The 23,307-nt window shown below is 38.3% G+C and overlaps 2 protein-coding genes across 3 annotated transcripts; both read left to right on the top strand.

The window, feature by feature from the left end:
* Positions 1 to 874: 874 nt before the first annotated feature.
* On the top strand, positions 875 to 7,248 carry tpma (alpha-tropomyosin). 2 transcript variants are annotated; one of them, XM_072661043.1, is made up of 9 exons: positions 875 to 998; positions 1,465 to 1,590; positions 3,984 to 4,117; positions 4,217 to 4,334; positions 4,450 to 4,520; positions 5,588 to 5,663; positions 5,802 to 5,864; positions 6,143 to 6,212; positions 6,551 to 7,248. In XM_072661043.1, the coding sequence occupies exons 1-9, from the start codon at positions 885 to 887 to the stop codon at positions 6,631 to 6,633; spliced, it is 855 nt and encodes a 284-aa protein (XP_072517144.1). In that variant the 5' UTR covers positions 875 to 884; the 3' UTR covers positions 6,634 to 7,248. The 2 variants fall into 2 exon arrangements, with proteins under 2 accessions (XP_072517144.1, XP_072517143.1); XM_072661042.1 differs by lacking the exon at positions 6,551 to 7,248 and having other exon boundaries at positions 6,143 to 6,495.
* Positions 7,249 to 14,008: 6,760 nt separating this feature from the next.
* fbxo22 (F-box protein 22) lies at positions 14,009 to 20,882 on the top strand. The gene is made up of 7 exons (XM_072660771.1): positions 14,009 to 14,169; positions 14,616 to 14,748; positions 14,985 to 15,072; positions 18,792 to 18,896; positions 19,138 to 19,290; positions 19,568 to 19,733; positions 19,830 to 20,882. Exons 1-7 carry the CDS (start codon positions 14,039 to 14,041, stop codon positions 20,221 to 20,223), a joined length of 1,170 nt encoding a protein of 389 aa, XP_072516872.1. The 5' UTR covers positions 14,009 to 14,038; the 3' UTR covers positions 20,224 to 20,882.
* The last annotated feature ends 2,425 nt before the right edge of the window (positions 20,883 to 23,307 follow it).

Raw genomic sequence — 23,307 nt, 5'->3', positions numbered from 1 at the left:
AATACTCAAGGGGCTTACTTACAAACCTTTCTGTCACGGCTCCACTTCTTTACCGCTTCTTGTGCGATATAATTAGCATGTAACACATCTGACAGAGATAACTGCTGGTTATAATCACTAGCTGGCAGCTGATCAGAGTTTTATACTGAAGACCACACTGACCGAGTAAACAGAATCATATCTGAAGTAGTGAAACACAGCAGAACATACAAACATAAACCCATATAATATCATCCCAGAGCTATTTTTTTTTAAATTTTCTAGGATGGTTGGTCATCTATTGTCTAGCACCTTAATTTAAAAATAAATAAATAAAAAACATTGTAAGACCAAAATGGTGTCCGTTTAAACGTACATAGCTTTTCATTTTCGTTTATGGCTTCATCCTTCTCTTTCTGTTTGAATCGAATTTTGATGTCACCCCTGCCCATACTTTCACTTAATAGTATATTCATTGTGTGTGAATTTTGCACTGTATTTCTCCATGCATAGCTTTCGTTCTTCCTCCGTAGTGGTCCTGCAGGTTTGGAGGGAGGGGTTGTAGGGTAGTAATCGGAGCAGAGCGTTTTGGGGTGAGGGGGTGCTCCTTGCCGGTACATTCCATATATAGCCATATGAACTGTCAAATGTTTCGGCGCAGCGAATCGCTAAACGCGTCTTTAAAAAAAATCAGGAACGTACAGGAGCCGTGCCCAAAAAAGTATTGGGTGTCCTGCAGGAACTTGGTAGCCCTGTGCGAAGGCACATATTTGACAGCTCCCGGGCGAGAGTGGGCTCGCACTCCAGCTCAGCGTTCAGCTCGGCACACATAGCCTCCTTGCCTCTCTCCAACCAATTTAACTCCCCTGTCTCATTCAGAGCGGCCACCTGAACAATAACTAGCCATGGATGCCATTAAGAAGAAGATGCAGATGCTCAAGCTCGACAAGGAGAATGCCTTGGACAGAGCGGAGCAGGCTGAGGGAGATAAGAAGGCAGCAGAAGACAGAAGCAAGCAGGTCGGCATTAACTGGGCTTTCTCTCAGACAGCGTTTAAAGTTACTGAGTAACTTACATTTTTAAGTTACTGAGTACGCATTGTTCAAAATAGCATCTATAACCTACACGCGAAATATAATCTAACTTGGACTGTAGCATATGTTTGTGTTGGGATTTATTTAATGTTCTATAATGGACACCCTCGCAAGCCTTTGCTGAATTTCATAGCTGAAAGTTAAAGCAGAGTTTTCTATTCCGCAGCATACAGGCTAATATCTCGCACAACGCGACAAACTAACTGGACGCCCCCATGCGTCATCGATAGAAAGTATGATGTCATTGCATGCATTGTTTAATAATGGTGTGAAGATATGTATTGATCTATAGCCTGTTAAAGTAAGCTTCACACTGTATGAGCGAACGCTTTTTCAGCGTCATGTGTTTTTTCATTTCTGTTTATGCATCCTTGGTGAACGCACGCCTCAGCTGGAAGACGACCTGGTCGCACTGCAGAAAAAACTGAAGGCAACTGAGGACGAGTTGGACAAATACTCCGAGGCTCTGAAGGATGCTCAAGAGAAACTGGAATTGGCTGAGAAGAAAGCCACAGATGTAAGTGAAGGCATTTGTGCACAGACACTTTGATCTGAATCCATGATCGCCGTTTACATACAGAGGTTTTCAGTATACTCCCCACCAAAACACACCTCTGCCATTTTCACTGTCCCAGTGTGAATACTTTGCTTTTTAATATAATAACCGATTTTTGTTTTGTGTAGTTTTGAGGATGAAAATCACCCACATCAAACTCCTACAGTGTAAAAATATTTTGTTGGTTCAAGTATTTTACTTCTTGTGGCAACAAGTAGTTTATCTTGTACTGTTTAAAACAAAACTAACTAAAACAATAGTTTAGATTACAGTGTGTTATGATGACATTGTGAATCCTTAAATGATTATATATATATAACATTTATATATATATATATATATATATATATATATATATATATACATATTTAAAATTTGTGTACTCTGACACATTTAATAATGGTTTATTTTAACTGTCAAAAGTATTAAACAAACTTTTTAACATTGTTATAATTTTAACAATGTAAAAATAGTTGTTGCTCTGTTAACTTACTATTTGATCATCCAAAAATGTAAGTCAGTCACTAATAATCTAAAATGAAATGTAAACTTTTAAAAATTAAATAATCTTAAATTCTAGATAATGTATGTGTTCCTAGTGTGGATGCAGATTGTGGTGGACTAGAAAAAGGTTTTAACCCAGCACTTTCAAATTCATTATTCAGTAAAAAAAAAAAAGAAGAAGAAGATTTGTTGTACTTTTTGCAGTCTATGATTAGTAGATGCGCCAAGAAAAACTATCCTGCTATATGTGCAGTTCTGTTAGTGTTAAATTTAGCACAGTGCTTTATAAGGTATTGGGTCTTCATGGGGTCCACCGTGGCCCCTATAAGCCATGAGCTTTAAATGTGTGTCCGTGTAGAATTTCACCTCTCTTTCCCTGGATACAGTGACATACTTTAGACTACTTCAGCGCATTATTCAGAGGGTTGCATAACTTAATTCATAACCATTTCATAACCACTCAAACAATTTCAGTTGGTGATGTGCATGTGCATAATTAATCAGTTTTCTATTTAATTTACATGTTCACAACACAAACCAATACGAGTAAAATATAAAATGCTAGTTTTACTATTTCAGTAATGCAAAAGCGGTGGTGAACTGTGAATCTAAGCCTGACTACTACACTACATGCATAACATGTAGACTTACCCAGTAGAGGGCGCTGGCAACTAGTGAATTGGGTCTGATCTGCGTTTTCTGTTCTGTATGCACACATTGGTTTTCAGAAATAACCTATTGTACCACTGTGCGTATATTCTCATATCAAGAAGAAAACGTCTGTCCTTAATCAGCAGTTCCATTAAAGACAGTTCCATTAAGTTAATTCCATTAAATTAATATTTGCAGCTATAATATCTACCTTTAAAGTGTTATGTTTAAAGTGAATACAATATTTTAATCGAAAATAGCTTATAGGTGTTCAATCGTCATTCAAAAGAACGTCAGGAAATAGTCATTACTTATGTCTACACCTGTTTTATGACCAATCCCTGGGCTCTTGCTGGTCAACGGTCGCATCTTTTAGTCACGAGCACCGGAATATGGGTGAGAAACAATAACATCCGGCGTTTTGTGCACCTTATAAGGCGCTGGTTGATAGATTTGTCGAGCCATTCGCCTTAAATCCGACTGAGTCAGACTACGTCCGGGAATGGCTGGAGCGACGTATCTTGAGGCAGTTAAAAAGAAAAGAAAATCTTTACAAGAGCTCACGGACGAAACAGAGCAGGACCGCCAGACTTTAAGAGGAGCTCATCGTTAAGCGGGCGGCGAGAGAATCAGTTAAGCCCGAGCCAATGTTGTTAAGTCCATTAGTATTCTGGCTGTCGAGTGTGGTATACTTGAGAAAATAGTACAGAATACTATACTGATTCATTCACAGATTCATGGTAATGACAGTGAAAGACAGGGAATTCATGCAGGTCGTGTTAAAAGTAATACATATTGTAACAAATCCGTTCATAGAGTACCTGCGAATATCGGTAGCAAGCTCCCTATAGATGTTTACAAAAGTTTCACCTTGGATATTAGCGTATTTTAGACTATGTTGCCTATAAAATGCAAAAACAGTACCAGCATTCCCCAGGGTTTATTAGGTAGTATAGTGAAAATGGCAGTACAACATAAAACTACATTCCTACTGTATGTAATCTATGTACTGATAAACTGTGGACAAATTTTGAGAAGAGAAAAATACAATTTGGAGATGTCTTGCCCATTTAACAAAAACAAAAAAATCCTGTCTTAACCCAAGCTCAGTAAGTGGTATGTTCTAGTGAGTTGTGTAAATGTGTGGGAGCGAGAAAATATGAGAATGATTGAGCTGATTCTGGATGTTCTGTGTCTAGGCTGAGGGCGATGTGGCTTCCCTGAACAGACGTATCCAGCTGGTTGAGGAAGAGTTGGATCGTGCCCAGGAGCGTCTGGCCACTGCCCTGCAGAAGCTGGAGGAGGCTGAGAAGGCCGCTGATGAGAGTGAGAGGTGTGTGTTGTATAGAGATTTAAGCTACGTCCAGTGATTTACATTTCACATGGCATGGAACAAGGAGATGGCATTGTTGTATGTTTCGTTGTCTCTCAGAGGCATGAAGGTCATTGAGAACAGAGCCCTCAAGGATGAGGAGAAGATGGAGCTGCAGGAGATCCAGTTGAAGGAGGCCAAGCACATTGCTGAGGAGGCCGACCGCAAGTATGAGGAGGTGAGCTCATTTTCCCTACCACATTGTTTTTTTTTAGCCCTGTTCCTTTTACATTACTCCTGTTTCAGAAGGTGTAACTCACTTGCTCCTGTGCATTGTGTTTGTGTGTGTGCAGGTAGCACGTAAGCTGGTCATTGTTGAGGGTGAGCTGGAGCGTACAGAGGAGCGTGCTGAGCTTAATGAGGGGTAAGGTTGTTTTTGGAGCATAATTATAAAACAGAAAATTGTTTGAAATTATTATATTGATATAATAAGTGGGAGAGCATTATTAGGAGTAATAATTAGAGTTAATAAGAGTTTATTAAGCAGTATAGTTCAGTAGGTTAAATACTTGACTTGTACTGCCAAATATACAGAAAAAGGCTAACTATGTTTGGCCTGTGCCTGTTTTTAATATTTTGCTCTATATATACTTAAAAAACAAAAGTATTCTTACTGTGTACATAAACTTTTAGTATACTTGGCTTGTAGTTTGGAGAAGGACGGATTTCAGAGAGGCTGCATAACACAAATTATAATATCAATATATTTACCTCCTCTAAAGAATTTGTATTTATGGTGTTTTGTTTTGCACTTGTGTCAGTTTAAGTTATGTTTTTTTATTTTGGCATCCAATACAATATTTGTTACTATTACAATAAACTTGAAAAAAGTATAATTAACTAGTTAACTAACAGCATACCTATAAGTTTACTTTTAGTATAGTTGCAGCACAAAAAAAAACCCAGATGTAATCTAGTTGGAGTGGCACAGTGGCGCCACAGAGGCCTGGGGTTGTGGGTTCAATCTGCACTCCGATCAAAATTTATGAGGTATTTGGTGTGTACTCCCCATGTTCGCAAGGGCCTGTTTCCTCCCATCTCCCACACAAGCATTTGGTAGGTGATATGGCCATGCTAAATTTGTCCCTAGGTGTGAAAGCATGAGAACACTTTCATAAACTAAAAAGTGGGCCAATTTGTTGAAGAGCAAAGACATTGTACATGTAATGTATTTTTGTACACAATGCAGTAAAACTGTATTAACAGTAATTTTGGATCATTTAATTGGTCCATTCACCATGACATGTTTACACAATGTAAAGAGCAGCTGATGTTAAATGGTATGAACAAAACGAAAATATTAAATTAAGTACTGATTTTGATATGACTGTAACATGGCAGAAGCTTTAATCGGAAATTGAGCTTGTAACTCGCATTGTGACATTCAGAATCAAAGGCATCTTTTCTCTTTTCCACCCATCTCTACCACAGTAAGTGCTCTGAGCTGGAGGAGGAGCTGAAGACAGTGACCAACCTCCTGAAGTCTCTGGAGGCCCAGGCTGAAAAGGTTAGGCTGTGTGCTTTTGTTTGTTCAGTGTGTTTGAACAATGTGAATATCCATATACATGGATATGTGAGTGTTTGGATGTTTTATAGTAACCTCAGTATACAGCCTGTTGACACCTTTCTTTGTCCGTGTCCACAGTACTCTCAGAAGGAGGACAAGTATGAAGAGGAGATTAAAGTCCTGACAGACAAGCTGAAAGAGGTGCGTTTTCTTTATGATGTGATTGTGGAATGTCATTATAGACAGTAATGGTGGTGCACTAGTCTTGAGTTTCATATATTTTATGCACAAGAGACAATAACACTGTTTCTTTTCATTGTGTCCCCTTTGAATTACTTGCACACAGCTGATGTTTAAGCAAGATATGGCAACAGCACTAAACTCTGTGTGGGCCTTCTTGGCCAACACTGAATGTATGTTAAGTCTAATTGTGCACGCAGGACACTTACTGCCAGACACTCACTGTCTCTGTTGCACAGGCTGAGACTCGTGCTGAGTTCGCTGAGAGATCAGTTGCCAAGCTTGAGAAGACTATTGATGATCTTGAGGGTATGTACTTTTCCACATCTCACCCACTTGTAATGCTTTTTTCGAGTAAGGCAGTGTTGCCTCATGCTGTCATTACCCTATCATCATACTTTCAATATGTTCCTGGTGTATTATTTAATTAGCTCATTGGATATTGTAGAGGCTCCCAAATAAGTGTCAAGAAATAGAACAAAAGCATAGGTTCTAATGGCTGCTTATTTTTCCAATTCATTTCGGTTTCAACTTTCTTCTGTTTATTTTTGTCTTTTCACACAAACCTTTTTTTGTTCTCTTCATTTATCCATCCGTCCATCCATCCATCTATCTATTGTGCTTTGTGTCCTGATTGGCTACTGTAGATGAGTTGTATGCCCAGAAACTCAAGTACAAAGCCATCAGTGAGGAGCTGGACCATGCTCTCAATGACATGACCTCCATGTAAATATCACCACCTTTTATGTGTGTATACTTAGGTCGTTCTACTCAGATTCTAATATTCTGTCTAATGCCCATATAACAGTCTAGCATCTGTCTCAGTTAATTTCCTTCTCAAACTCACATTAAGTGTCAGTATAAAATTGTTGTTCTGGTCAGCATGTGCATTGCAAGAAACATACTAACAATTCTGAATAATATTGGTTGATGTTATGTATATATTTGACATTAAATAAAACAGTTTGACACTAATCCGTACACAGTAGCTGCCTGCAGATGCATCTTATCCTAACCACTGCATAGTGCCTTTTTACCCTGCTTTGCTGTTTTTTTCCTCCTCAATCACATTCTCTTTTTTCCTCTCTCATCTACATAGATAAATTGTTTACATCTCATCTGTGCCCCTGGAGCTGGCACCTCACTCTGCTGTTCAGCATTTGTCTTTTTCCTGCTTTCTGCCACTGCTTTCTTCCATCACACCATCCTCAGTGGGGATGGAGCACCAGCTCTGAAATCCCATCTGTTGTACAGAACTTTGAGTTATTTTGCTTTCTGTAAAATAATAATAATAATAAAAAAAATTCCATCAGTGTAAGCTCCCCACTTCCTCAGTCTCTTTTACTTTGTCTTAATCATTTCTTATGTCCTTCACCTTTTGTTGAGAAGCTTGAATAAAATCTAGAAAAGCTCCTCTTATGAACCTCATGTCCCATTTATTGTGCTGGCAGTGTGTCCACTTGTCTTAATAAACGTTGTTGATAAAAAAAATCTATTAAAGTTCTTAATGTTATGGCACCATTTGAATGATATGGTACCTGCAGATCATTATAAAGACACATTTAACTGGAGATTATTCCCAAGGTGGGGCTATTAGAACTTTGAACTATGTGTATATTAAATAACAGGTACGTTTTCATAAAAAAAATGGATATGTGAAGTAGAAGTGTTTATAAAGTTACCGGTTTTGTTTCCCTAGGTCTATGCTAGTCAGCTCAGCTTCCTGCTAACAGAGCACCTTGCATTAAAAACACTCAAACCACATTATAGGTGGTCAGAGATGCATCTTGACCACATTTAACAGAAGTGTAAACGCTGTCCATGTTCCAATAATGTCAGACAGGCAGAAATGCTCTTGTGCTTATTTATTATTAGGTGATTAACTAAAACTTGCAGTATTGCATTCCCATGTGGTTTGATTTTTATATAATGGACGGTAATGGGCATCAATCAGATTTGTTCCACCTCTTTGAGAAACCCTTTCCTCCTGGAGCCAGACTGCCTTGATGAAAAACTGATAATTACATGTAAATTAGGTAAATGTGGAAATTGTGTTAATGAGCTCTATACACAGGATAGTCAAATCTCATCAGATCTCATATTGTTAATCTGGGGACACATTTCAGTGAAATGTGCATTTGCTGCAAAACTCCAAGACTTAAAGTGGAGAATGTCACTTCAATGTCTGTTACAAGTTAACAAGATGCTGTAATCTATAGTGACAGCCCCGCTCTCGAAGTTTTAGATATCTGCAGACACCAGATAATGTCTGTATGTTTTTACTAACACCTTTCTCTGGGTTCTTTATTTCTTCTTGTTCTCTTTTCTTCCTTTTTTGTGATTGAGTAGACTCCCTCCATCAACAGGTTTAGAAAAACAGTACTTTTGCACAAGCTCAGCTTAGCAATGAATGAAGACTAAAATCAAGACAAAAAAATTTTTACTGTTAACTTTACAGGCAAGTCTGTTCACTCAGGTAGTTGTTTTTAGTCACATGAGAACTGGCTACTATCTCTTATAAAGGGGGAGAGTTAAAAAAAACCTTAAGGTCCAATTATCGTTGCAAACACATATTTTAAATCGCTGATGAAATCTGACAAAAACGTATAGAATAGTTTGTAGTGTTTGGCCCAATAAAAAACAAGACTGATTTTTTATTCGAGCTATGGTGCCTGTGCAGAATTCTACAGTGATGAGGAGCTTTCCCCACTAGTGCCACAAAATCTTCATTCCTTTACTTGTGGAATAACTTGGCTTGTTTTATTGAATGGCGAGACGTTATCTATCCATAAACAGATGCCATGTTGAGCATTATAAACACTCACATATATATATTACCAGTCTCCTCCTTATAATGACTCTGTTTATAGTTCAACAGTATAACAAAAATGACAGGAATAACTCTAGTTTTCTAAGGGTTCTGTTTGACTACAAAATAAGATAATTAGCATTCTTGTGAGCTGGTGACTTTTAGAAATTATCACACTAATCAGTTTAAAGCAGCATTATGGAAGAACTCCTTTTTTTCTTTCTGGGCTCCCCCTACAGTTGGGGAGTGTAATTCGCTTTTACACCACTGCAAATCCAATCCAAATATTTTAGCAGCTCTTAATGGATACACATATTTCTTGACAAGCTAAGAGACAGAGCCATTAAAAGTGAAAGAAGCATGTCGATTGTATATTACAAAATGTTTACACAAATTGTGATTCTTGCAAGAGGACTCGTACACATTCTAAAAATGTTACATAGTGCAGCAGCAGGTGTTTCAGGTCTGCAGGTGCCAATGACAGAGATTCCATTCTCACCCATTAAACTATATTGCTTTGTGGTGGACTGCTGTTGTAAATAATGACCAGAACTGATGTTGCTCCAATGAATGAAACAGCAAACACACTACTACTCTCATATATATATATGTATGTATGTATGTATGTATGTATTACTGCATTTGACTAATTATACTAGCAGAAAGTATAGCTCTGCACACCTTAGAATTTATCCTGATACTCCTAAGCTGAAATATTTTAACACATGGGCACTTTGGATTGGCTGGTTAGACCAGTTTGGTCTTGATAAAAGCTCATGATCTATATCTGTTAAAAATAATCCCTGGGGGTACATCACACTTTCCTTTGCTCTCTTTCTCACTTTCTCTCTCTTTTTATATATTTCTTCCTCCTTGCTCATGCTGATCTTTCCTTTTATACTCCTCAGGTAGTGTTATTCATATATTTGCCTATTTTTTGTGATGGTATAGCCTCATTTGTTCATTATCCAACTATATAATTTAACTCATTGTTAATGTTTATTGTGTATTATTAACAAATCTGTGTGACCCTAAACCAACATAAGGTTTATCCTCATTGCTGTTTTATTCTAATGTGTAATTAGGATACTATGATAAGAATGTTTTTTGTGTATGTTATTTTTTTTTTTTTTTTTTACCATACCTCATATTGTATCTTTATGGCATCATAAAGAAAATTAATTAATAAATATCTTCACGAAAAAACACTTGAAATGAACTCAAGACCTTTTATCCTTATTGATTTGTCATGAAATCAGAAGGAAGTCAGCCACACCTGACCTTTAAACTACATATCAGTTAATTTTCTGATGATTTTCAACCCTGTGAAGTATGTAAATGTTTGGCTGTAAGAGTTTCAAGAGCAAACTGAAACACTAATCTTGTAACACAGATCATTTAGCTTTTCTACTCAAAGCAGATATTTTAACCTACAATGATGTGATCATTTTAGATAATTTAACTCATTTTAATATCAAATAAATACACACAGTGTTTGATCATATCAAGATAAAAATGAAAAAAGAAAATACTGTTTCACAGCACTGTATACTCTAATTAAATTTCACATTCAAATAGAAGACAGAACCACCCTGTCACAATACAATATTTGATTTCTTAATTTCAAACACTAAGGTGTCCATATGCAAAATCACAAAACTGTGTCACTGTCCAAATGGACCTGACTGTGTAGGTGTGTGTATATACAAAACAAAAATAGTAGCATTTAAGTATGTAATTGTGCGTCTTATTAAATATAATCAGGCACATAGGTAAAATGGTGTAAATGTACAATATTAAATTTGACAATAAAACTGTACATCTTAATGTACAGTTTCCAAAAGACTATTGACTTTGAAAGCATTTTCCTCAGATTTAAAATTCCTCAGAAAATGTGTTTTGTTTACAATCACTTGCATCTGATTACACTGGCTTGTAACAGTTAGATTAAAATAATTGTAAATCTAACAAAACATCCGTACTCATTAGTATATTATGTCTCTTTTTAGTAGCTGCTTGACATACATGCATGATGTACTGCTTGATTTATCAATTGATAGCCAGATTAAATTTAATTGTTGTGGATTTTAGGAACTAGGTATTTTCTATTTGGGATATGGATTTTTTTTTAATGTTTCCATTCCCATCACATAACTATACATTTTATCACTTTATTTGAATACAGTGTTGACAAGAGTTCAGTATCCTCACTAGTGGTGAATGAAAAATATACTGTTCCACACCTGCAGGCAGCCTTGTTGATGTGGCTGTTTGTGTGATGTTTGTGCTCCATCTCATCTCATTTTGCCAAACTCTTTGGGCAGACATCACAGTAATAGGCACTGTAAAACAATGGGAAACAATAGATGACAAATTTTAAGGAAAAAACATTGACATTTCTTAAGGAAAAATGACAAGACAAAAAAAAGATAACAGGATAAAAAGATAACACCCTACTCTTTAAATATTGGCATTATCCACTGAGAAATCTATATTGAACAACTACAACTAATCTGTGCTTGTGTGCATAGTGGCCACAGATAAATTGTTTATATTTAAGTCCACACCTGGATAAAGTGAGTGAATTTGTGTTTGTAGAACCCAACTATAGACACATGCAATATATAATTGCAGTACTACCAATATTGCAAATTAGAAGCTTTAGGAATCATTGTTAAATAGAAAATAGGCTGCTTTATTGAATTAAAAAGGTGCAAAGCCTCAACTAAGTTGATTTAGTGAATCAGGTACCAATGAATGAATGAATGATCAAATAGCTTGAATGCACTAAAGCATGCTGTGTAATACACTCACTGGATTAACTAGGCAGCATTGAACACATTGCCACATTTAACCACACTGGTCTTTTTAGCCCTTCATTACACAAAAAACACACATTACACCTTACACATTTGAAAGACAAAGAGCTAAAGTTAAGCGGCCAGATGCAGGAGATAAAGTAGCATGAAGTTGTGTTAATGATGACTTGAAATATATATTAATGGGTTTGAAGGAAAGAATGAAGAATAAATAGCCTAGGTAAAGTTATCTATGAATACAAAGTGGCAGGACTTGCCAACAGCCAAGACATAATAAAGCCAAGATGACAGGCAGAAACAGAGAAACCTGTTAAGGAATCAAGGTCACTGAAAAAATTTGCAGAAGCGAGGGAATGAGGAGGAAAGAGAGGGCATTAAGATATTGCAGCATTTTGTTTTAGAGAATATAACCCTGTTTAGTAAGAAGTTTAAGGGTGGGAAGGAAGCAGTTAGAGGAACATTTTGAGTATGTATGCAATGTAGGAAAGGGCTAACAACCTAGAGCTGCAAGCAGATATTCCAACATTATGTGACAGAGTGGCAAATGTAACTCCCCTCAGTGGAGTATGCAAAAGCAGGTTCAGTGCCAGGGCCCAATGGTGTGCCATATTGATTATATAAAAACACACCAGATGTCTTAAGGTTTTTATGAAAAACAATCATTATAGTGTGGAAGAAAGATATTATTCCAAAGCAATGGCACGGGGTTGCCCTTTTAGCAAAAGAGAAGGATAATGATTACTTATTAAAAGTGTTATTACTCAGTGCTTCCGGAAAGCTGGTGCGTGAGGCATGCTGTCTCTGTGTTGTAGCTCATACTTTGCTTTCCAGCATATACATTTATCTCTGTTTAGCTAATGTTCTGCTTTCTAGCTCTGTTCAGTGTGTAGCATGTTTAGTTTAAACCTCTTTTCTACCGATAGTGATTATAATAGTTGGCTGTGTTTGTGATAAGTGCAAGCTAGTCACCCGGACGAGCTAGCACCCCCTCGACTGTAGCATTAGAGCCCTCACAGTGGGACAACGTCTCGGAGACAAAGTCAGAAAGCCCAGACTAATGCTAATGCTAAGGTCGAAGCTAGCCCACTAGAACACCATTCTCCTCCCAAAACAGGTTTGCCCCGCTCAGTGAAACACATACTCAGGAGCCTGTTTAAAGTATGCTGGTCCTAAGAGACAACTGAAAGTAGGTAGTCATGTAGGGAATCCAGTTAACTGTTTACCAGGAGCCAAAAAAACAGACATTAGTAAACCTTGTTAGCCAATACTACGATACTTGAGAAAACTCATTCATGTAGAGGTGAGTAATATTTTTCTGTGGCAGTCTGAAGTGACTAAAGGTAACATTCGTGAGGTGAATAAACTGGCCAATGTCTGATGTCGTAATTTGCTCTGGCCCCATCCTAATGAGGCATGGTGCTGAGGCTTACAGCAGACTTACAGTGCTAAACTGCTGGATGTCCAAGTGGTGTTTTTGGAAAAATAAAGTGGGCTCTATGGACAATTGGTTTAAGTTCTAGGCCAAGCCTGGTCTTATAGGTAGGGATGGTGTCCACTCCACACGGGAGTGTGCTTCTTTACTTTCCTACAACATAGCACATAGTCCTTTAGTTAGTTGGCAGAGTAGTGTAATAGACTGCTGACAATCCAGAGCCAGGACCAAGCCACAGACAGGCTAAACCGAGCTGCCTTGAGACGTGTCCTAGGTTACACCATATTGACACTATGTCTGTGCCCCTAATTAAAAATCAAATGACTCAAAACAGCCCATCTTACTCATTTAATCATTGTTAAACCATTACATTCATATTATACCAGCACCACCAGTCACTAAATTCAAAAGTCACTGTGAATGAAATTTTAAGTAATCAGACATTCTTTGTTTTATGTCGCATCGAAACTTGGATTAGACCAGATTAATATTTAGCACTAAATGAAGCCACATCTGCAGATTATAATTATGCACACAGCCCAAGATTATCCGACAGAGAAGGTGGAGTTTGTGTAATCTACCAAAATACCTTTACTTCTTTTAAGATTCTTTCCATTAACATCCAATCCAGTCACAAATAAGTTATATATTTGAGTTTTTAAGAATGCTTTCTTGTTCACTTAGACCTGTGTTCACAGAATTTAAATGAAGCTGGGCTCATCTGGCAATCCTAGTAATTAAAACAAAATAATAATCTAACCCTAATGATAAACAGCCGTTTTTGTAGCACAGGTCTAACGAAACAATAATTGACAAACAAATGAACCTTTTTATAATGTATATCTAATCGATTGTTTTTTCTTTAAAAGGAACCTCTGTTTACAGATTTCACCGAAGTTCTTATACATAAATAAATCCTACATATATGTTTAACAGTTTTATTTGCTTTTTGTTCTCCACAAAAAACATTGAGATCTACGTCACGTTACCAGGTTTACACGTGCTCCTTTCCGTTTCCGCTTTTGTCAAACGCGTCAGCGGTGTAAAGATCTCAAACAATAGTTGTACTCTAAAAATGGAGGATGACACTGCTTCATCAAGCATCCGAACTGAAAGTAAAGCCGGATACGTTCTCAGCAATGTGGCTGAAGTTGTGGAAAGGATTTTGACATTCGTGCCGACTAAAGCTCTCCTCCGGATAGCAAGGTACTTTAAATATTGTTATGTAAGCTCAAGGTAGCCTCAGTTTGAGATGAGTGCTAGTTGGCGTGCTAGCTAATGGTCTTTCAATCAGAAAACTATTCTCATCATAAGTGGAAAAAATTATGTATACACTTGGATTCGGAAATTGTATTTTTGTAATTTGCGTGAATACACATTTTAAATACTATGATAGAAGACTGGACCCTCTGACGTCGACTCAACATGCCATCTCGAAACTGTCAACAGTGTTTAACTGTTTAATATACTATACTATATTGGTTTCGAAAGTAAAATTGCAAAAAGCCTGCATCTTACGCTTTTGTAAACAGCAGCAGTAGTTGTGGCAGAAGGAATAGGTCTAGCTTTATGTATGCTCATAATAACGTATACGTTAACGTTTTACTACAAGTAAATAATTAGGAATACAATGAATCTGTATTTATTTTCAGAGTAAGTAGGTTATGGAGGAACTGTGCCCGCAGAGTCCTAAAAACCCAGCAGAAGACCAGCTGGCTGTCAGCTTTTGGATCGTCTAGATATGAGGAACACATTCTTCTTGGAAATATGGAAGAAGGCTTGGAGGTCAGGTGACTCTTATGTATTATTTACTGGAAGTAATTTTAAAAATAATTTTATATCAGCCTTATACAGTGTGCTGTGAGAGCGCTCATTTGTTTAGACAGACTGTTTTTACTAACTGCTTTGTGTATGTGGAGTGAATCTATAGCTTTGACATGGGTAGTGTATACTTATTATATACTGTACATGCAATTATTTCTGATTTGTAGTTGTTTACTTGTCTGTTCCTGTATCTGCAGAATATCTACCTGCTGCCCCAGACAGCTTTGCTAATGGTAGACAGTGAAAATTTCAATGGGCATAATAGTTCCTACAGACACAAAAAAGGTGAGTGTGTCTGTACATTCAGATTTACAAACGTGCAATAATTTGGGTACACTCATCTATGGATTTGAAATGAAGCAGTCTTTATATGACTTGATGTCACTTTTGGTAGACCTTCAAAAGAGTTAAAAGTATTAAAGGCACTGTATACAATTCTGGAACAGCAAACAGCAAAACAAATGCACTCTCCATTCAGTGCTCCAACACTTGGCTTGCAGACCAAAAGACAACAAACCAGGTCGTCCCAAACACAGCAGAATGAAAAATAGTGAGTAATTTGTTTACATTGTGCAAAATTATAGAAGACCATAGATTTGTATTAGCTAAGCTAATAAGGAAGGTAATGTTACTTTGTACAGCACATAACACTGTGTTAGCAAACATCTTTTGAAATCTTCATGGCCATAAAACTCTTCAACAATAATAGTTCAACAAATGTTGTACTATTAAATACCATGGTATAATGCTAAAGAAAACATAATGACAAGTAATTAGCTTTAGCTTGGTTAGCGTTAACTTGGTTATGGGTTAGAAAACTGTTACTGCAATTGCTCCTGCTTAACAAACTAATTGTGATTATCTATCACAAAACGATACAAAACAATACTGACCTATTTCTGTGAAACAGCAAAAATAAGCCAATGTTCCCCACCTATCAAGTAGTAACAGCGCAACATACTCAGCCCTTTTCATGTCTTTCAGTGTTCAGAGGCCTCTCCACCCTCCAGATGGATCAACAATGTTTACACATGTCTTGTCCTCGCCTGATCTAAGAACTTTTTGTTCAGCTTTTATATCACTTTTTGACAAAGTATATAGGCTGATATATATATAAGAGAGATATACATCTCTCTCTCTGCTTTAATCCCTTTACTACAGGACTTCAGGTCAGTATCAGGCTATAAAGTGAACAAGTACTGCTTTGTCAAGTTAAGAAGCATACTCTTACTTGTTCACTTTATAGCCTCTCTTTCTTGTTCACTTTATAGTCTGATACTGACCTGAAAGTCCTGTAGTAAAGGGATTAAAGCAGAGATTTATTTCATTTTAGAAAATAAAAATATATAACATTACTTCATCTGTATATAATGAGACAGTATAATCAGACTTTAAAACTGGGGCCAAATATATATATATATATATATATATATATATATATATATATATATATATATATATATATATAATTTTTTTTTTTGAAAAACCATGAGAAGATAATTTAATTCAGTCGAATACCTTTATGTAGAGAACTCCAGTGTGCAGTGTAGCCTGCTAGTGGGATCCACCAAAATGCACAGACTGAATCTCTTGTGAGTATTTGCAGTTGTAATTCTCGCTAAAGTCAACCTGGATTAAAATATCAGTTTCTCGCGAATTCTCTCTCACCTGCCGATATGTTCCATATTGCCATCTGATGTTGAAGAGGTGCCTCCTGAAATGGGCAAGCCTGTCATGGAACTGTGTTACCAGAGCATCTTCTGTGGTGACCATCATTTTGTCTTCGTTTTTTCATTATTTGAATTGGTGTCACACAGCATTCTGGACACATTTTGCTCTTTGTGTCACAAACTGTAGTACCTGCCATCTCATTCAGGTTTTTAGTTTGTTACAAGCCCTGATTGTAAAGACTTTCTGCTGGTTTTACACTGACCGGTGTTCCTGTCAGCTTCAGTTGGATGCATGTCCCAAAAAGGTCTTTGTCTGCAAAAGGATAGGGATAGGACACTGCGTCTGGATTTTCTGCTAAAAATCTCCTATGCAGATTTAAAAGGGTGTCACAAAGAAGTTGTTGCTGCTTTTTAACCTTCCTTAGGGTAATTTTGTTCTTTGTTCCAGTGGTCATCCTGCTCACATCATCATGTAGAAAAAAACATCTTCACTGATCTTTTCTTAGGCTGAGAAACTGTATTTCTAGCCCTGGGAAATTCTGCACTTTCCACATTTTCAAATTTCCATTGTCTGTAGGAGAACCCTAGATTGTTCTAACGCAGATATTGCATGCACTTTGACAAATTGGAAGTAAACAATCGAGCATAAAGTTGCTTTTCTTTTTCTTGTTTTGCATTGCGATACTTTTCCCACAAACTTTTCACAAGGGCAAAATGGAAAGATATGGTCCTCTTCACAGGGGGATGTACATGACCCCTTTAGTAGTGCTTCTGTTTTCTTCTTTCGACTGTTTGGGTTTTGTTTATTTTTAGTATTTGCAACTGCACGGGCGGTATCTCTACCTAATTTTGTTTATAATTTTTGTAATAAAGTTGAGTGGCCCTTTTTTAATTCTAGTTCCAACTTTTTTTTATTCTTCAATAGCACTTCCACATTTGCTTTGCAACTACTTTTCTTCGATAGTGTTGTTGTCTATTGAAAAAAGAAACGTATTTTGTCACATTCAAACACAAACAAAATATTTACTTAAACTTTTTTTCAATCAAATTTTGTTTGATTGAAAAATCTACTCAAAATGTATAGTTGTAAAAACATGTAACATTAACTGCAATAAGATATAACATCTATCCATCATCCTACCACTTCTTCCTAGTCAGGATCGCAGTGGGTTTGGAACCTACTCTGAATTATTGGGTGCAAGGCACAAAAATACCTGAACAAGGCCCCAGTCCACTGCAGGGTCAAATAATTAAATATTAACATATAGCACTTAATCTTGCAACTAACCTTGATTTATGGTCACTTTCTGGTGTGGCTGGAGGGGTTGCAGAGTTACAGGGAGTTACAGTAGCTGGTGCTGCCCTTAACTGTGCGCCATGCCTTACCTACCTTTCTCGCCATACCTTTTTTTCTTGATGTTCTTCTCTCTATGAGAGATCACCTACATTCTGGATTTGCATCTCTGTGCTGCCTATACAGCCGCTGTCTCTCTGCTGCACTCTGTCTGGCCATACCTAGCTATGATAGCAAAATGACAAAATAAGCATTGACAGACTTAAATACTTACCAAAGTGTTTTATTTTTAAAATAAAATATTGATCACATGAATTTAACAGTTGTCACTGGTGTCACAACATATCACTGGTGTTACATTAATATGACATCAGGGACATTTTGGTAAAATGGAGGATTTTGTAAAATGGCTGCCTCATTGGCAGTCAAGAGACCATGTGCAACTATTCAAAAAATATTTTAAAAAATCAATGAAATAAACAACAAAAAAATCAGTTATTTAACAATTAAAGCACAAAGAAGTTATGTGATACCTGAACTAAATTAACATCAAATTAATAAAATAAGCAAGTATGGACTTGACACTTAGCCTACACACCGCACGAACAAGAAATCAAACATTTTGTGGACTATATATGTTGGCAGAGCTCCCACACTGTAGATGCACGCTGGGAGGGGTTTTGTATCTGCAGCTTGCGTTCCGCATAAATCAATGCTTTCATTAGGTGTGCCCCAGACCTACTCAAGATACACATTGTTTAGAGGTTAAAGTCTCACATTAAAAAGCACATGAAATAGTTGAGTCAACTGTTTTCAGGGATGTCGGGCATTGTTTGTCTTGCTCTCTATGTGTAATGAAAATTATGTAAAATATGATAATTATGTGTGTGTGTGTGTGTGTGTGTGTGTGTGTGCATGTGTACATATAAATATATGTGTAAATATAGGTATCTCCAAAACATCAGACAGGCCTTGTGCTTATTGCTAAACATGTGGATGTTTACTTACATTCATTACATTCTACTACCTGTTAATTTTAGCCAGGAAGTATCAGGATGAGGATGAGTCCGATGCTATTGACAGGCTAAGACGCTTATTGCCCAAATCCTGTGACATTTTATGGATAATCACCCCAGGAATTGTGTGTAAGTTTGTTTTCCATTGCAATCATTTGTGCATTTTTATTATCACTGGATCATGTTGGATTTGCAACATATTTTGCTGTTTTATGCTTCCTTGCATTTAAAAGTGGTGTAATTTTACAGTCATGTAAAAAAAAGTTGAAGTGTCTTTGCTCCCTTTCAGGAATTCTGTATCTTGCTGTATATTGTCATTACTTGTGAAATATCACTTGGGGGGGCAGATTCACATTTCTTTCATTTGCAGTGACACCAACTGGCTTGCCCTGTAATTCCCCTCAGGAGTTCATGGAGGGTGAAGCTGGCTTCAGTCTTCTCTTTCCTGCTATGGAGGGGGTTCACATTCGGCCCTTTCACTTCTGCAAAAAAAACCTTAGCCAGAATTCTCTGGAGGAAGCAGGTGACCTTTATATGTGGCATCTGGGTGTACAGACTGATTTGTGTTTTAAATTCCATAAAGAATAAGTAGTAGGCAAAAATTCACAAATGAATAAACCGCAGACATGCATCTTCTGTATTTTAATCTTGATATTTAATCCTAGAAAGTAAAAAGTAACATGCAAACCTTCTAAAATGCTTTTAAAACATAGGCTCAAACACATTTGTTTCATCTCATGAGAAAACTCTTAGATATATTTTATATGATAGCTTGTTTTAATGAGGAATTTTATTTATAGGGTTGGTTGGAAACCCTGACCTGAAGGTGGTGCTGTTGTTTGGCTATGATGCTTACAAATCTGGAGCTGCTCGGTTTCTTAACCAACTGCTGGAGCCCCTGGCACACAGTAATGTACTTATTGCTGGCGGCCATGTGGAAAAAGCCTTCACCCAGCAAAGAAACTGGTAGGTTGAAGAGCAGAACATCCCACATAATTTTAGTTTTGTTTTTTTTGTGTTTGGTTGCTGAAGAGGATGTATTTGTGTGTGTGCTTTGTCCAGCTGTTCCCCAGGCTCATTTGGTGTGACGGGTCTTGCCTTAAGTGGCTCCAAAATTCAGGGTGCCTCAGTGCTGCTGGACCAGGATGTCAGCAGCCCAAAAGCAGCTGAAGTTACTATCCGTCGGCTTAAGGCAGCCGACATTCCAGAGAGAAATACCATCGGCTTCATGTTTGCTTGCGTGGCACGTGGACACAACCACTACAATAACCAGCACAATGTTGAGGCTGACACCTTTCACAAGATTTTCCCCAGTGTGCCACTCTTTGGCTTCTTTGGAAACGGAGAGATTGGCTGTGACCGCATTGTTAAAGAGAACTACACGCTGAGTGAAACGGACGCTAATGGACTGCAGCATGGCTACACCACTGTTATGAGCCTTGTGCACCTAGGATGATGTTCATGGATGAAAAAAATGATGTTCATGAATGGCTGCTGGAGATTCTGTCAAAAAGAACAAGCAGTGTGTCTGGACAGGGCTTGACCTAGATGTTCGTCTAAGCAGCAGAGCAGATCCAGTTATTCTGTTAGCTTTTTTTCTTACCATTACAGATGTAACTTCTTGTCTTCAACATAAAGAAAGATGGTTTTGTGCTGTTTTGTTTGATATGCATGCTAACCTTATGTTTAAAGTCATATATAGTCTTTCTTACAGTCAGTAAGAGGTGCTTCTGACTTTAAATGAATCCTACTTGTTCTCTTTAGTTATTTTCAGTACTAAATTACAAGATATTGTAGGCAGGTTGCACTTTTTAAAAGCAATTCTCGAGTAATATCCTAAAAAAGAAGCTATTCTGAAATCCCCATATGTTAGAAAAGTATTCTGCATAACAATCTTCCTTTTAAATTTCCTTTTGAATGGAATCAGCCAATAGATCCAGTTGTAATGTATTCATTGGTCTTATGTTTTTCCCACATGGTATTAAGTACATGGTATGATATACAGTGTACTTAAACAACTACTACAAGCATTCAACTGTTATGCACTTAAACATAACATACACCTTAAATACAGGCAGGTTACAGGAACCATTTAATAAATTGATTTTCTTGTAATTTTGCAGTGTTGCATTGACTCATTAAGACAAGTGGTTACCTATTCTATATACAAACACAATCTTAAACATCCATTCTTCTGTCTTTTGCTGTTTTTGTTACACTCTAGTGTGGCTCAAGTGACTAGCATCCTGTTGTTTTGCATTGTTTCTTTAAAATAAATTAAACTGACTAGATCTCTGAGTAAGCAGTAAAACAGAATCCATCCTCTTGGGTTAATAAACTTACCTATGTGTTACTATTGGTAAGGGGAAAACTCGACTTTCTAAATTGATTTTCTAAATGTTAACTGATGAGGTAATGTTGAATTGCTTGAAAATTGCTTGTAGAATTGCTTGATTGAAGTCTATTAAACTATCCTGTCTACATTTGTGCACAAAAACATTTTTTTAAACGTGTGCACAGTAGTGGAAATTCTTCTACGCCAGGGGAGAATGCTGGCTGCCTCTTTAAACTCAAGGAAAAATGGAACTAAGGGCAAAAGGATCTCCCAAAAGAAACAAGAGAACTGGGAATATTTGGGGAAGGCAGACACTCCTACCTTCCTCTACTAAACAACACACACACACACAGACACACCAGGGAAGGCAGACACTCCTGCCTTCCTCTGCCAAACGAGTGTATGTGTGCTAACACGCGCACACACACCAGGGAGGACAGACACTCCTGCCTTCCTCTGATAAACGAGTGTATGTGTGCTAACACGCATGCACGCACACACACACACACTGCACAGACACAGGGAACAGTGACACCCACTCAGCCTTCAGCTTCAGAGAAACTGACTGGCGCACACACACATGACCAGAGTTAAAAGATCCAGCAGTGGGGAAACTGGATCTGTGTGCTTAAATAGCCTACTGCCCAGGTGTAGTGAATTGGGCTCAATTACTGGGTGGCGTGGCAGGAGGAGGCCTTGCCCTAGAGCTACCCCTTACAGGAGAGAGCCAAACCTGTTTGCCCAGGACGATAGGTCGGAGCTGGCCTTCGCCTCCTGTCTGCATAGCACTTCTGAGCGGCTACTGCAGACAGGAGTGACCTGCGGGCTTTCTGCCAGGTTCTCCGACAGCGCTTGACCATCTGTTTAGCTGACTGGACCCCAGTTCCTGTCTCCTGTCCTGGGAACATGGGCGGAGCGTACCCATACTGGCACTCAAAAGGTGACATTCCCAGGGACGACTGATCATCCATGACTACACCAAGGCTTCGAGCTTCTGTAGAAGGAGTGACCAGTGAGTTCTCAAAGGTGATGGCAAGATCTTTTTTTGGTCCAGCAGTTCCCGGGATGTTCAAGCAGCTCCGTCTTGCTGGGGTTGAGTTTGAGGTGGTGAGCCGCCATCCAAGAAGAGACGTCGGCGAGGCATTTTGAGATGTGGGCAGAAACCTGTGTGTCAGACGGTGGGAAAGAGAGCATGAGTTGAGTGTCATCGGCGTAACAGTGGTAAGAGAATCCATGGGAGGATATCACTTTACCAAGAGAGCTGGTGTAGAGTGAGAAAAGAAGAGGACCAAGAACCGAGCCTTGTGGAACGCCAGTGGAGAGACTACAAGGAGCCCTGCCACGTTACCTGGTATGAGCGTCCCTGCAGGTATGATGCAAACCATCGCCATGCAGAGCCGGTAATTCCAAGACCGGCAAAGATAGACAGGAGGATCTTGTGGTCCACTGTGTCAAAAGCTGCGGAGAGGTCAAGAAGGATCAGAACCGAGGACAGTCTGGCAGCTTGGTAGCTGCATGGAGCTTCTCTGTAACTGCAATGAGAGCAGTTTCAGTAGAGTGTGCAGCTTTGAAGCCAGACTGGTTAGGGTCCTGAAGATTGTTCAGAGTGAGAAAGAGAGACAGTTGGTTGTAGACAGAACGTTCGAGAATCTTTGAGAGGAAAGAGAAAAGAGAGAGAGGTCTGTAGCTGCCAATGTCCAAGCTGTCCAGAGTTGGTTTCTTTAGGATGGGCACGACTCTGGTAGACTTGAAGGCCGATGGTACCTGACCTGACCACAAAGAGCTGTTTATGATAGAGGAGATGAAGGGAAGGAGGTTTGGAGCGATTGTTTGGAACAGAGGGGATGGAACAGGGTCTAGTGGACAGGTGGTAGGATTATTGGAGGTGAGAAGATGTAGGAGGTCATCTGTGGAAAGAGGAGAGAAGCAGGTCAGAGAAGAAGGAGGAGGAGGGCAGTGCCTAGAGAGGGGGGGTAGAGGCAGGGGGGGAAGATCGGCGGATCTTGTCAACCTTTTCTTCAAAGAAGGAGACAAAATCTTCTGCAGACAGGGTAGTGGGAGGTGGGGGAGTAGGAGGGTTGAGGAGAGAGGAGAAGATGGTGAAGAGTTTGCGTGGGTCAGATGCAGAGGATTCCAATTTCCCCCTGTAGTAAGATGCTTTAGCGGCAGCAACTTCCGTTTTAAACCTGGAGAGAAGAGACTGAT

Source organism: Salminus brasiliensis, chromosome 17, assembly GCF_030463535.1.
Source record: "Salminus brasiliensis chromosome 17, fSalBra1.hap2, whole genome shotgun sequence".
Classification (NCBI taxonomy): Eukaryota; Metazoa; Chordata; class Actinopteri; order Characiformes; family Bryconidae; genus Salminus; species Salminus brasiliensis.
The sequence above is the reverse complement of the archived record's forward strand: the minus strand, read 5'-3'. Positions and strand labels throughout refer to the sequence as shown.

Excerpts from the sequence above, each read along its gene's own strand:
- tpma (XM_072661042.1), top strand. The coding sequence starts at position 885 with ATGGATGCCATTAAGAAGAAGATGCAGATGCTCAAGCTCGACAAGGAG. Across the intron at positions 4,118-4,216 it reads GCCGCTGATGAGAGTGAGAG|AGGCATGAAGGTCATTGAGA; the intron begins GTGTGTGTTGTA and ends GTTGTCTCTCAG. Across the intron at positions 5,664-5,801 it reads TGGAGGCCCAGGCTGAAAAG|TACTCTCAGAAGGAGGACAA; the intron begins GTTAGGCTGTGT and ends CCGTGTCCACAG.
- fbxo22 (XM_072660771.1), top strand. The coding sequence starts at position 14,039 with ATGGAGGATGACACTGCTTCATCAAGCATCCGAACTGAAAGTAAAGCC. Across the intron at positions 14,170-14,615 it reads GCTCTCCTCCGGATAGCAAG|AGTAAGTAGGTTATGGAGGA; the intron begins GTACTTTAAATA and ends ATTTATTTTCAG. Across the intron at positions 19,734-19,829 it reads TTCACCCAGCAAAGAAACTG|CTGTTCCCCAGGCTCATTTG; the intron begins GTAGGTTGAAGA and ends TGCTTTGTCCAG.